Here is a 12,696-nt window from a genome sequence, read left to right as displayed (position 1 = left end):
GCTCCAGGCCAAATAATCTGGGTCTCTGAGTATTGCAAAGAACCCAGGGCCTTGCTTATATTAGTGTGAATCAGGAATAGCTATACTGAAATTAATAGAGATACACAGATATATGTTTAATAAGGATTATATACAGAATTTAATATTTATTTTTATACAAAGGTTGCCATATTTAAGGTATTCAGCACACACTTAATATAGTAGCTGGAAAGGAGCCGTGCCTACTTGCAAAAACATCACTTAATCCTAACATATGATTGTGATACTTCCTGAGCTAACTGCACCTCTGACCTCTAGGTGGCCCCCTTGAGGGCACTCCACTTAGGCTTCTGGCTATTACATTTCTCAGGGCAGTAGCCTGTGATCCTCTCCCTCCAGACTGGGGACCTACATCTGCAGATTCCTGTAATTCACATTCAGGCCTCACCTTAGTTCAGCACAGGCAGTCCTGTTCTCTCAGGGGTAATGACAGGGTTAACCAGTGACTAGCCAGCTCTCGTAAAGCAGAGTACTATTTATTCGGTGAGACAGATATGGCAATTTCTTGCAGTATCTTTGGCAGATCTTACTGTATTAATTTTATGAATCATTTTTGGCCAGAGATTGTATGTAATTTCATGGGAGAGAGTAACCACACTTCCTCCAGGAACTAAGAACTGTGGGGAATGATTAGGCAAATTCACTCAGGCTGTAGCACCTCCAGAAAAGTACCACCACCTGGAGATGCTCACATATAATAGTTCAAACTGGATTCTCCAGACACCAATAGACAAAGAAAGGACTTTTGGATAAATAGCTTGAATTTAAACTAACTCAGGCCTGCTTTCTGGTCCTATCAGGTCTCAGGGTCCAGCCATCACTTGTGTCTGGGCAGGGACCCATGTCCCACTGCCTTCTGACCAGGAGTCTTAAGGCCGCACAGCCCCCTGCCATACACTGCAGTAACCCCAGAAAGCCAGTCTATCTAATAGCCAGCACCTGTGCTTTGCTTTCTCTCCAAGGGCTATGACCAGCATGGCTAAAAGTTACAAGTTACCACAAAGCTCTCTCTCAGCAGAAACTTTTCTTCTTAGGATAAAAGCATCACAGAGAAGACACAAAAATCAATACCTCCCTATTAAACATAGCAAAATCTCCCATCTACAATCCAGAGCTCCAGTTCCAGAGTGTTTGAACCATGTGGTTCCACCCTTGAGGAATATGAAGGAAACTAAGCCTCTGACTGAGGGATGCATTTATGAGGGACTAAAAGAGGTCTCAATGGCTCACACTGACATCATCCTTTCTTTTCCTGCAATCCCTTCTCACTCACATACCTTCCAACTTTAGCAACAAATGAAGCAGGGATCCATCTCCTTCAATGCACTGCCCTGATTCATCCTCAGAACAAGTCCAACCTGTGCACTTAAACAAACAAGGGGTGCTGAGCTAACAATAGTATGTGATCCTGTAATTAAAGATTGTTTTGTAATGGATATGAATTAAGGTCTTAAGTGCTTGCCTTTGCAACCTTAATATTCTTTTAAAATATTTTGTGTCTGTAATTTCCTAGGTTTTTATTAAAAACAAACAAACAACTGAATAAACAAATTCCATCATGTGTACTCACATGGGTCATCAGCAGGACGGGAAACTTTAGATCCACCATGCAGACCTCTGCCACCTGATCTAACAGAGTAACTGATAGCAGTAGAAGGTTGTCATTGTCTATGTGGGTCAGCATACAACACATCATTAACCTGTGGAACTCCTTGCCAGAGGCTGTTGTGAAAGCCAAGATTACAATAGGCTTCAAAAAGAGAACTAGACAAATTAATGGATGACAGGTCCATCAATGGCTATTAGCCAGGTTGGGAAGGAATGGTATCTCTAGCCTCAGTTTTGCAAGATGCTGGAAATGGACAACAGAGGATGGCTCACTTGATGATTACATGTTCCGTCCATTCCCTATGAAGCACCTGGCATTGGTCGTTGTTAGAAGACAGGGTACTGGGCTAGATGAACATTTGGTCTAACCCAGTATGGCTGTTGTTATGTTCTTATTAGAGGGGCATGGGTCACTTTGCCTATGAGTTTCACAGATATTTGCTGACAGAAGAGGAACGGTGAGACTCAGGAATCATGGGTTCCATTCCAGGCTCTGGAAGTTAGTGCTCCCTAATGGGCACAGACTTCTACTCATTTCAACACCCTCCCCTGCAGCATGACTGCTTCTGTTCTATTTCCTTCAACTTGTCCTTGTCCTATTCCTGTCTCTTCTCCATCCCTGGTTCCTTGTCCCAGTCCCATCCTCCTCATCTAGCTAGTCCCAATTCAATTTCTCAAGCTTCTCATCCCACTAAGTTCCCATCTTCTTCATAGCAAGTCCTAGTTTCAGGTCTCTGGATTCCCTGGTTCAGTCTCCTCTCCTCACCCCCAACTCTCAGCCTCCTTTCCCACCAGTCCCAGTTCTCTCCTTCCTGGTTCCTCATCGGATCTTTCTTCCTCACCACCACACTGGCCTCCAATCACCCCTTTCCCAACCAGGTTCCTCATCCAATCAGACTCCCCATGTCTTTGTCCCAGGTTCTTGTTCCCATCTTTATTCTCAGCCCATCAAGTTCTCCCCCAGTATACTAGCTATTCCTCAAATCTGTCTCCACTGCCCACTCACGTCTTTACTCTGCCCCACTGGTTCTTAGTCCCAATCTCCTTGCCCAGCCAGTTGCAATCTCTCCCCCTGCAATGGGTCCGCATCTAATTATAGTCTCCCTCCACCTACTAGCTCCCAGTCCACTCTATTTTTCCTTTCCATCTCCCAGTTTCATCCTCATTGCCCAACCAGTGCTTGTCTCTCACACCTGCACCCAACTTCCAGGTTCTGCCCTTCATTGTCATCTCCTTGCCCAGCCAGTACTATTCTCCTTCTGCTCCCAATCTCCTTGTCCAGCCAGTCCCAGTTTCCACCCCCATCCATAAACTCTTTGTCCCAATTTACTCCGTTCTCCCCTCCCCCTGCAGATCTGGCTGTTATCCCCCTTTGAACCAGGCCATTTCTTCCACCATGCTGCCTGGGCCCAGCAAGCTCATTGATAGCACAGGACAGACAGGCTCACTGCTCTCAGTTTAACCACCCAGACCTGGATCCAGAATGGCCTATAACAGCAACTGAAAGGCTGGATCACGCTCATTGGAGAACAAATCTTCAGGAAATTTAGCAACTAAAAATGTAAAAATCTCTACTGAGCATGTGTGAACTGCAATTTTTCAAAATCTTATAATTTGCCAAATTTGGGCAGATTTTTACAGGGACAGGAAAGAGTATACCCCTGAAACAAAGGACACTCCTTTGCCAAATTTCAAGTCCATGGTCTAAGGCATGGAGGTTAGAACTGTTCAAAGAAAAGGTCACTAGAATTTAACATGGGCAAGACAATGTATTTTCCCTATCTTTGTTCTTGGAAACAGATGAAATATATTAGTCAAAATTTTCCAAAAGAGTCAGCAAGATTATAACCTATTGAAGATGGGGTCTTAGAATAGGAATAATAGTGACATTATTATGAGAGGGGCTGGAAACAACATCTATTATTAAGATGTTCCATCTAAAGATCTTAAAGCCTTCTGCATACTTTACCAAATATGAAAAAGGACATCCGTTTGGATATTTCCCTTCAAGCAGATGAAAGAAGCAGAAGATTTGCTTCTTTGAGCCACAGTGTGTTGATGGGAGAGCTAGTCAGGAATTGTCCATTGGAATGATTTTGCAAATGAAAATGCAATTTCATCAAAACAATTTTTCCTTTTGCTGAAAAAAATTGATTTTCCATTAGAAAAATTTGGAACTGATCAAAAATGTTTAATCTCAAGTCAGTTGTAAAAACATTAAACTACAGTCACATTGCCTTACAGAAATGGGAGTTCTGGCCAACATTTTCTCTCATGGGCCAGTCTATTTCTTCTGCATCATAGGTGCCACATGATTAGATGCATTATGGAAGGTGTAGTCTGGCCAGGGAGCTTGGTCCAGATGAGAGAATGGGGGCCAGAACTACAACTCCCATAAGACAATTGGGAAACACAGTTTAATGACAAACTGAGGTTTTACAATCCAAAACAAAAATTTCTCAGGAATGCCAAAATATTTCATGACTAAACAAATGTGGACGTTCTCAGAATTTTGCTCAGCTCTAGTGGGATGGGTGGATTGAGACATTACATCTATCTAACAAACCAGCTGAAGCCCCTCCACATGTCAGAGTACCACAGGTTCTCAGACTGCCTTGATGACTGTTTGTCCAGTTGCTCAAGAACAGCCCAATGTGTTGGCACCCAGGAACATTGCATCTGCATTCTCTCTTAACAGGCTATGAGGGGTTGTAACTCGCTATATATTTGAGTTTATTTGTACATTTTGCCTGTACTGATTGTAATCAGCAGTCAAGTATTTCGGGATACTTCATAAAATGGAATATATTACTTCTACTTAAGTAGCAGCAACTCTGTTTCTTAATATAATGAAGATACATTTCTATTTATAACTCTTCGTTTCACCTTCACAGCATGCTACATGAAAGCCTTGTTCTACAAGATTTTATGGAAAGCCTTTTTGAACACTAATAAAAAGTGTACTACTTTAAAAAAAAGGAACATTGCCTGCAAAACAGTGATTGAGAAGCAAACCTGCCAACAAACTGTAACCATAATCTTGAAACATTAAAACAATTTCAATAATTTTAATAGTAATGATATGAAACAGTGTTCATACAGCTTTGGGCTTGTCTCACCACCTAAGTGGGGACGAGATAGCTATACAAGAAAAAGAAGGCACATCCAACTCATACCAAACCAACCATGACTTTGTTCCATATGGCAGATTGCACAATGTAGTAGAAAAAAATATAAATCATTTTCCTTGCAAAAAGATGTAGACACTGTATCCCCAACATAAAATACAGGATATTGCTTTGTTTAGTGGAAATAAAAAAAAAATAAACGGTCATTTCTGGGTGAGAAAATAATGTGTCATTATTTTCTTTAGCTAAATAAAATTGTAAGTGCATAAGGTTTTGTAATCCATTTTTATCTGCCAGGGAATAATAAACGATTACTTTTCTTCAGAACAAATAATACCTTCTAGTACCTAGTATGTGTAACTGCCAAATTATGTGTGTTAGCATTTACCAACGCCCAGGAGTTCATAGTTAGTCTAGGAAAGATTAGATTTTTATCAGAAAATATCACACTGTACACATACAAATCAAATGGCGGAGAAAACAAACACCCATTTCTTGTTGGCAAACCTTATTTGCTGTCCCTACATTGCAGCTTTCCTAGTGGATAGAAGTCTCTGCTGTGTGCCACAGCTAGAGAGGATACAGAGAACAGAAGGTTTGCAGCAGGTTTTCAGAGCCCACACTAGCCATGGCCTTTGCATTCCCCTTCTCCCCATCTCCCTTCAACCTCCTTGTTGTGTGCATGCTCCAACAGTTCAGTCCAGGAAAGATTAGACAACATTTGTGGCTTCAGAAGAATGCTATTGATTTCCACAGTGACAACATCTATTGTTATAGCATGCACAGACCTTAAATAAGATTGGAGCCCCACTGTGATGGACGCTGTACAAATTACAGATAAATGAAAATGTCTATCCTGGAGGGCTTAAAAGACACAAAACAGATGAAGGGTTGAGGATAAGGAAGACATAAAAGCAAATGAATATGGTGAAGAATTGGCAAAACTCTGTTATTTTTCTTTATTATTTTTTTTACATTGAAGGTAGAAAGAGGGTGAGAAATGGCAGGGATGGGTAAATTAATAAGAACGAGGGAGTAAGAAAAGAAAGGAAGGGAAAGAAGAATAATCACTATAATAGCCATAGTCAGTAGACAGTGTTTTGTAGGCATCACAGCACAGGTGAGTTTTAAGAAGGGAATTGGAAAATAAGGCAGTGGATGAATGGATAATAAGAACATAAGACTGGCCATACTGGATCCATCTCATCCAGTATCCTGTCTTCAAACAGTAGCCAGACGTTTGAGAGGGAATGAACCAAGTAGGACAGTTACTAAGTAATCCAACCAATCATCCAGTCATAGATTCTGGCAGTCACAGGCTTAGGGACACCCAGAGCAAGGATGTCCCTGACCATCTTGGCTAACAGCCATTGATGGACCTATACTCCATGAACTTATCTAGTTCTTTTTTAAACCCAGTTATACTTTTCCCCTTCACAGCATCCCCTGGCAATGAGTTCTTCTGTACTTTGTGTGAAGAAGTAGATGTTTTCAGAGAACTATTCACTATTACTCCAAGATCTCTTTCTTGAGTGATAACAGCTAATTTAGACCCCATCATTTTGCATGGAGAGCTGGGATTACGTTTTTCAGTGTGCATTACTTTGCATTTATCAACATTGAATTCCAGCTGCCATTTTGTTGTCCAGTCACACAATTTAGTGAGATCCCTTTGTAACTTTTTAAAGTCATCTTTGGGCTTACAAAATTACTCAAGAAAAAGTTATCAACTGCAAACATTGCCAGCTCATTGTTTACTCCTTTTTCCATATGGTTTTATGAATACGTTGAACAGCACTGGTCCCAGATTCTTGGGAGACTCTATTTGCATCTCTCCACTGTGAAAGCTGACCATTTATTCCTACTCTTTGTTTCCTAGCTTTTAAACAATTATTGATCATGAGGACCTTCTCTCTTATCTCATGACTGCTTACTTTGCTTAACAGCCTTTGGTGCTGGACCTTGTCAAAGGCTTTCTGAAAGTCCAAGTACAACTATACCAACTGAATCACCCTGTCTATATTTGTTGATACTCTCAACGAATTCTAACAGATAGGCGAAGCATACTTTCCCTTTAGAAAAGCCAAGCTGACTCTTCCCCAACATTCTATATCCATCTATGTGTCTGATAATTCTGTTCTTTAGCACAGTTTCAACCAACCAATTTGCCAGGTACTGAAATTAGGCTTACTGACCTGTAATTGTCAGGATCACCTCTGGAGTTTTAAAAAAAAGAAATCAATTCTACATTAGCTACCTTCCAGTCATCTGGTACAGAGGCTGATTTAAGCAATAGTGAATACCATCTAGTCCTGGTGACTTATTACTGTTTATCAATTTGTTCTGTATCCTCTTCTACTGATACCTCAATCTGGGACAGTTCCTCAGATTTGCCACCTAAAGATGGTTTAGATGTGAGAATGTCCCTCACATCCTCTGCAGTGAAGACCGATGCAAAGAATTAATTTGCCTTGTCTTCCTTGAGTGCTCCTTTAGCACCTTAATTGTCCAGTGATCCCACTGATTATTTGGCAGATTTCTTCTTTCTGATGCACTTTTAGTTTTTGTGTCTTTATACTAGTTTCTCTATAAATGCTTTTTTGGCCTGCCTAATTATACTTTTACACTTGACTTGCCAGAGTTTATGTTCCTTTCTATTTTCCTCAAAAGGACTTTACTTCCAGTTTTTAATTGATGTGTTTTTGTCTCTAACTGCCTCTTTTACTCTGTTGTTTAGCCATTGTTTCTTTTTTTGATCCTCTTATTGTTTTTTTGGTGGGGGTACACATTTAGTTTGAGCCTCTATTATGTTGTTTTTTAAAAAATTTCGATGCAACTTGCAGGCATTTCACTCTTGTGACTGTACCTTTTAATTTCCATTTAACTAGCTTCTTCATGTTTGTGTAATGCCCCTTCTTGAAGTTAAAAGCTATTGTTGTGAGTTTATTTGGAATTTTCTCCCCTACAGGAATGTTAAATTTAATTATACCAGGGAGTTTTCCTTCTGCATAAAGGGCAAAAGAGAAGAAAGTGCAAAGATATTTGAAAGTGAAGCTGACTGGTGGATAGTAAAGGCTGAGAACATTGCAGAAATAAAGGCAGGGGCTGGCATCATTATAAGTTATTAGGGGAGCATCACTGAATGGGGTGAAGGGTTTAAAAGGTGAACACAAAGAGGTGAAATCCTGACCCCATTGAGATCAATGGCAAAACTCCCATTGACTTCAGTGGGGACAGGATTTAACTCAAAAAGCTTAAGTTTGATGTGGAGATGAAAAGGGAGCCACTGAAAGCACTGATGGCATGAGGTGGGCAGAACAATGAGCCAGGCAGATGATCATTTTGAGTGAACTTGAGGGGGGCAAAGTTGCAGTAGTCCAAGCCAGAGAGGAGGCGGTTACAATAGTCAAAACATGAAATGAGGACAATTTGGAAGAGAATTTTAGCTGTTTGGAGAGATGGAAGGCTGGATTTTAGAGGTATTGTGTAGGAAGTATCAATGTGTTTTAGACATGGCCTGAGAGGGCCGTCAAAGATGATACCCAGGTTATGTGTATGAGCAACTTGGAGAAGATGATGGTGCATGCCGTGACAGAGAAAGAAGATGGTATAGGGGAAGGCAGGAAGGGACCTGTGGAGAGACTCCAAAGATGGCTGGAAATGTAGGTATCAGATTCACTGAGGAAGCAGAAGTAGAGCTAAGAAGATGGCACAACTAAATGAAGGAAGAGTGATTTTGTAATGGAGAAACTCAGCATGATCAGGAGACTTCTGCCAGACACATAGCACAAGAACAAGAGCTGAGAAAGTGAAGTCAGTGGAACTATACTGATTTATTCCAGCTGAGGATTGACCCTGTTTGTCTATTTGAGTGCTAAGAGTAGACTTGATCCTGTGGTACTTATTCAGGAAAAACTCCTCATTGAATTTAGTGTAGATGGCCCAGGCCTCTGGTTGATGGTCCAGGATCTTGGGGGGATCCACAACCATAGAGGTAGATGGCCCAAATCCACCTTTGATAAAAGAATGATGAAGAAACTCCAAGAAATGCAAACATGGCATTTCCAGTCCCCAGCATAGAAATAAACTTAACAGAGGGTCGGAGGAGGGGGGTGAGTAGCGGGAAGGTATTTCTTAATGGGTGGGAATTTCAAAAGCTCCTAAGTATGTTAGGCACCTAATTCATTTTGCTGCTTTTCAAAATCCCATTCATAGACTTCAGTGGAATCTGGAGCAGACTAACTCCAGAAGTTTACATTTGATTACATTAATGTGAGTTTTACTTAATTTAGCACTACAGTAGTAGGCCCTCTTTGTGTATGGAAGGTACTTGTAGACAGAAGTCAGAGGGAAAAAATATCAATGCTACCAGTTCCTAGACCAGCAATGCATGTGGGAACCAGTATTTTACTTCCAAATACACTCCATCAGGCATTTTTAAAAGTATCCATCAACATGGCAGCAGGCTACAGATATAAACTTCAAACAATGCATACATTTTGGGGACACAAATTAAGTAAAAGTCATCCAGGTAGCGATGCATAAGCAGTATAATTGTTTTGCCCATCGGTATACTTATTTGTGGTCCCTATCATCCATTATGGAAAGCTGAACAGCACTAAAGTTGATCAATAATTAGTAGTGACAAGAACAGAAGGCAGCTTATTGTAAAGTATTATTAAAACAATTGAAATACAGAAATCATTTGCAATATTCTGCTTAATTCCTAAACGCTAGATAAGATTAATTGATAATTAAAATAAGAGAGTCTGGCAAAACAGACAGAACATGGATTTTCCCCCTCATAATGAATCCCTGCATTATCCAAAAGAATGTTGCCGTATTACATGTCGCAGAAAATTGAGAAAATACAAGAAGGTAGAAAATTACCTGTCTACAGCACAGTTTCAGATTAAGAACAATTCCATAATAATGAAGGCTGGGGGCAGCTATGGTTTTGCCATTATTTAAAATGGCATTAGCTTTGATCTCAGTAAGACAGACATTTGTTTTAAAATGTATCTTGTTTTTTAATGTGAGTACCTACATTTGGGCTTCAATTATCTTTATTCTAATTATTTGTTTATTAGTGTTTTTTATGGGGCAGCCAGTGTGTTAGATCAATACAACAAAATACTCGTGAAAAGTCACATCCATCTTTGCAGCAATACATTTTCTGACCTTTTCCAGGTATAAATTATAGTATTTATACTATAGCACATATATTATTGGACCACTGGCAACTGTAACATACTTATTTATGTAGATTAATGGCATTTATTTCATGCATGTTATCTTGCATAAGTTAGTTTTAATGAACTGATGGATCAGTTAGTGTTCTATTAATAACTAACTGTCTATACACAGACTATATCAAATTCTAAAAATAGGCAACTGATGTTAAAATTACACAATAAATATTATGTCAGCAATCTCATTAGTGTGTTTTGAAGATAAACCAAGTCATCATTGGGCTGGCTATACCGTAGGTCAATGGAGTGGGATTGCTGGTTGCTAAGGAATCTGGGTTTTAATTTTCCACAAGTTTATACTTTCTCTTTTGACATCATTTTTAAAATTTAAATAAAAGGTGAAATGTTCTTGTTCTGGACCTTGTTATCAAGGTTACAACCAAAATGGGAATTTTGCCTGAGAGAGAAATAAGATCAATAGAATGAAAATGCATAGTGAAAAAAAGTGTTCACAGTTATTTATTACTAACCTGGTATCGGCTGAGGTGTTAACACCACCGTGGGAAGAGGCCTTGAGGCAGTAGCTGGCCTAGATATAGCCATAGCTACTTGATTTGTCATTAAAAGAGGCTTCTCGTGTCCCTGGAAGATTCTTGATTCCTCAGGATGTATCCATGCTGAATCCAGAGCAAATGCATTATTTAAATATATCTGCCAAGGATAAATAAAAAGTATGTTGAAGTTGAAGACAACATAGTTTCATTGCTTATTGTTTTCCTGGTTTTTATGTCTTTGATTCAAGCTCTTATAGCTATATATACACGTTTGTAGCATAGATCATGTCTCAAATCACAAATGGTCTTATAAGACTAGATTGATTTATGTTTCCTAACTATTGGTAGGGTGTGATTATCTAACAAACAAACTAGCTCATAATGGGACTATCCAGTTTAGAAAGTACTGCCAAAAAAAAAATCCAAACCCCACAGTATGAAAGAACAAGGCCAATCCTACCCCAGAGACAGCTATGGCAGAACAAATGTATCTACAACATTTGGTAGCCCAAGGTTGTTCCAGTGAGGGCTGAGAGATGGAGGAGGTGAAAAAGTGACTCATATGCTTAAATTTTCAAGGCCCGAGGTTGCAAATACTGTGTGAAATCCTGGCTTCACTGAAGTTGATGGCAAAACTCCCATTGACTTCAGCTTTGACGGGATTCCAGCTGCTGAGTCCATTTCTAACAAATTTATATAAATGTGCAGTCAATAGCAAGGTGTTGCAAGTAGCCAAAATATGGAAAACACATCAAAACCAATTATTTTTGGTGGTACAAACATATTTTACCTGACTTAATACAGAACTAATGTTAAAGCTATTTTAGTCTTTTTCACTATTTAAGAGAACTGCTGATTTATACCTTCAGAAACAGCCTATTTAGTGATCAACTTTTTATAGCATTAATTTTTCGAGAGGATTTTTGCTTGACAGATTGCTGACCTTGTCCATGCCATCACAGTTTACAAAACTCAATGTTTTCCAGTTGTTATGATAAGATCTTAATATAAAAATGTCCCATGTAAAGCTCAGAGTTACCTTGCAATTAGGTAGTCTCTTATCTCTCCAATTTTTCCTGGCATGAGGTGGAACAGTAGATGTGTATACATGTGGGAAGATAGGAACAAATTCCACACTAGAAGAAGGTGAAAATCCTATAACTGGAGAATGAGCTCCAAACATCCACTTAAAAAAAGAAGAAATTACAAAATTAAATGAATGAAAAGTATTCTACAATAAATCAACCAAAGTTTGTACACACTGCATTTAAAAAGTGAATTTCAAACTAATTTAATTTAGCAACTTCTTTAGTCTAAACATTGGGTTTTCTAAAAAAGCATTATTGTTCAGTCTCATATGTATTGTGTGCCACTCAAAGCTAAACTGCTATAGAAATCTACAAATAGAAGGCTCAGAGTTAGAGTACCTAGTCAATGCTATTACTAATCACCAATGTACTGGAAAAAAAAATCACATATAAATAGAAAACATCATCATACAAGATTGTGTGTGTGTTTCTGTCTCCAGAGGCAATGGAAAAAACAAAGACAAGGCAGAATATGTGATTTCCTGACTCTTGAGTTCTTTGGACAAATATATTGATATTGTAGAAACATTTCTGCATTTCAATCAAATTTCCTCCCACTTCAAAATAATTGATGTTATTCTTCCATTAAACACAAGAGCATGTAGCTTTTTCTCCTGCCCACCCTCTTTCAAATCATTAAGTTCCAAAAGACATTCATAGCTAAAATGCTTGACTGGAAATCTCTAAATAAAATTAATCTAAGATTATGAAGTTCAAAGTTTTATGTGAAACAGCATTAAAAATACAACAGAAGTGCTAAACTACTATGAAATTAACATAGCTATTAATATCTAATACATTAAAATTTAAGATGACCATTAAAGCTGACCAGCAAAAGTTAATTTTAAGTGGCCTTACAATACTGACAAATAATTGAAACATGTATCAGAAAGCACCACTGAGATGTATTGCTTACATTAATATGGTTCAAAACATCTTAGCGTCTATTGTATATCTATCTATAAAAATCAAAATAGGAGAACTGAATTTAATGGCCTATATTGTTAGAGTGCCCCTTCATTACCAGCCTGCTTTTTCCATAGCAAATAGGAAAAGATCAGAGGATTAAAGGATGAACAAGACAAGC

At 38.9% G+C, this 12,696-nt stretch overlaps 1 protein-coding gene across 4 annotated transcripts in view; it reads right to left on the bottom strand.

The window, feature by feature from the left end:
* The window catches only part of TCERG1L (transcription elongation regulator 1 like), a 258,114-nt gene that overhangs the window by 243,737 nt on the left and 1,681 nt on the right, over positions 1-12,696 (bottom strand). For all 4 annotated transcript variants that reach the window (XM_084635656.1, XM_084635654.1, XM_084635655.1 and 1 more), the window contains exons 2-3: positions 11,561-11,707; positions 10,498-10,678 (exon numbers count right to left, since the gene is read on the bottom strand). In XM_084635656.1, coding sequence (XP_084491782.1) covers positions 10,498-10,678; positions 11,561-11,707 — 328 coding nt within the window. The remainder of the gene's footprint in view (positions 1-10,497; positions 10,679-11,560; positions 11,708-12,696) is intronic.

The sequence above is a fragment of the Lepidochelys olivacea genome, assembly GCF_965140295.1.
Source record: "Lepidochelys olivacea isolate rLepOli2 genome assembly, chromosome: 7".
In the NCBI taxonomy this organism is placed as follows: domain Eukaryota; kingdom Metazoa; phylum Chordata; order Testudines; family Cheloniidae; genus Lepidochelys; species Lepidochelys olivacea.
This window is presented reverse-complemented; position numbering and strand designations above follow the sequence as displayed.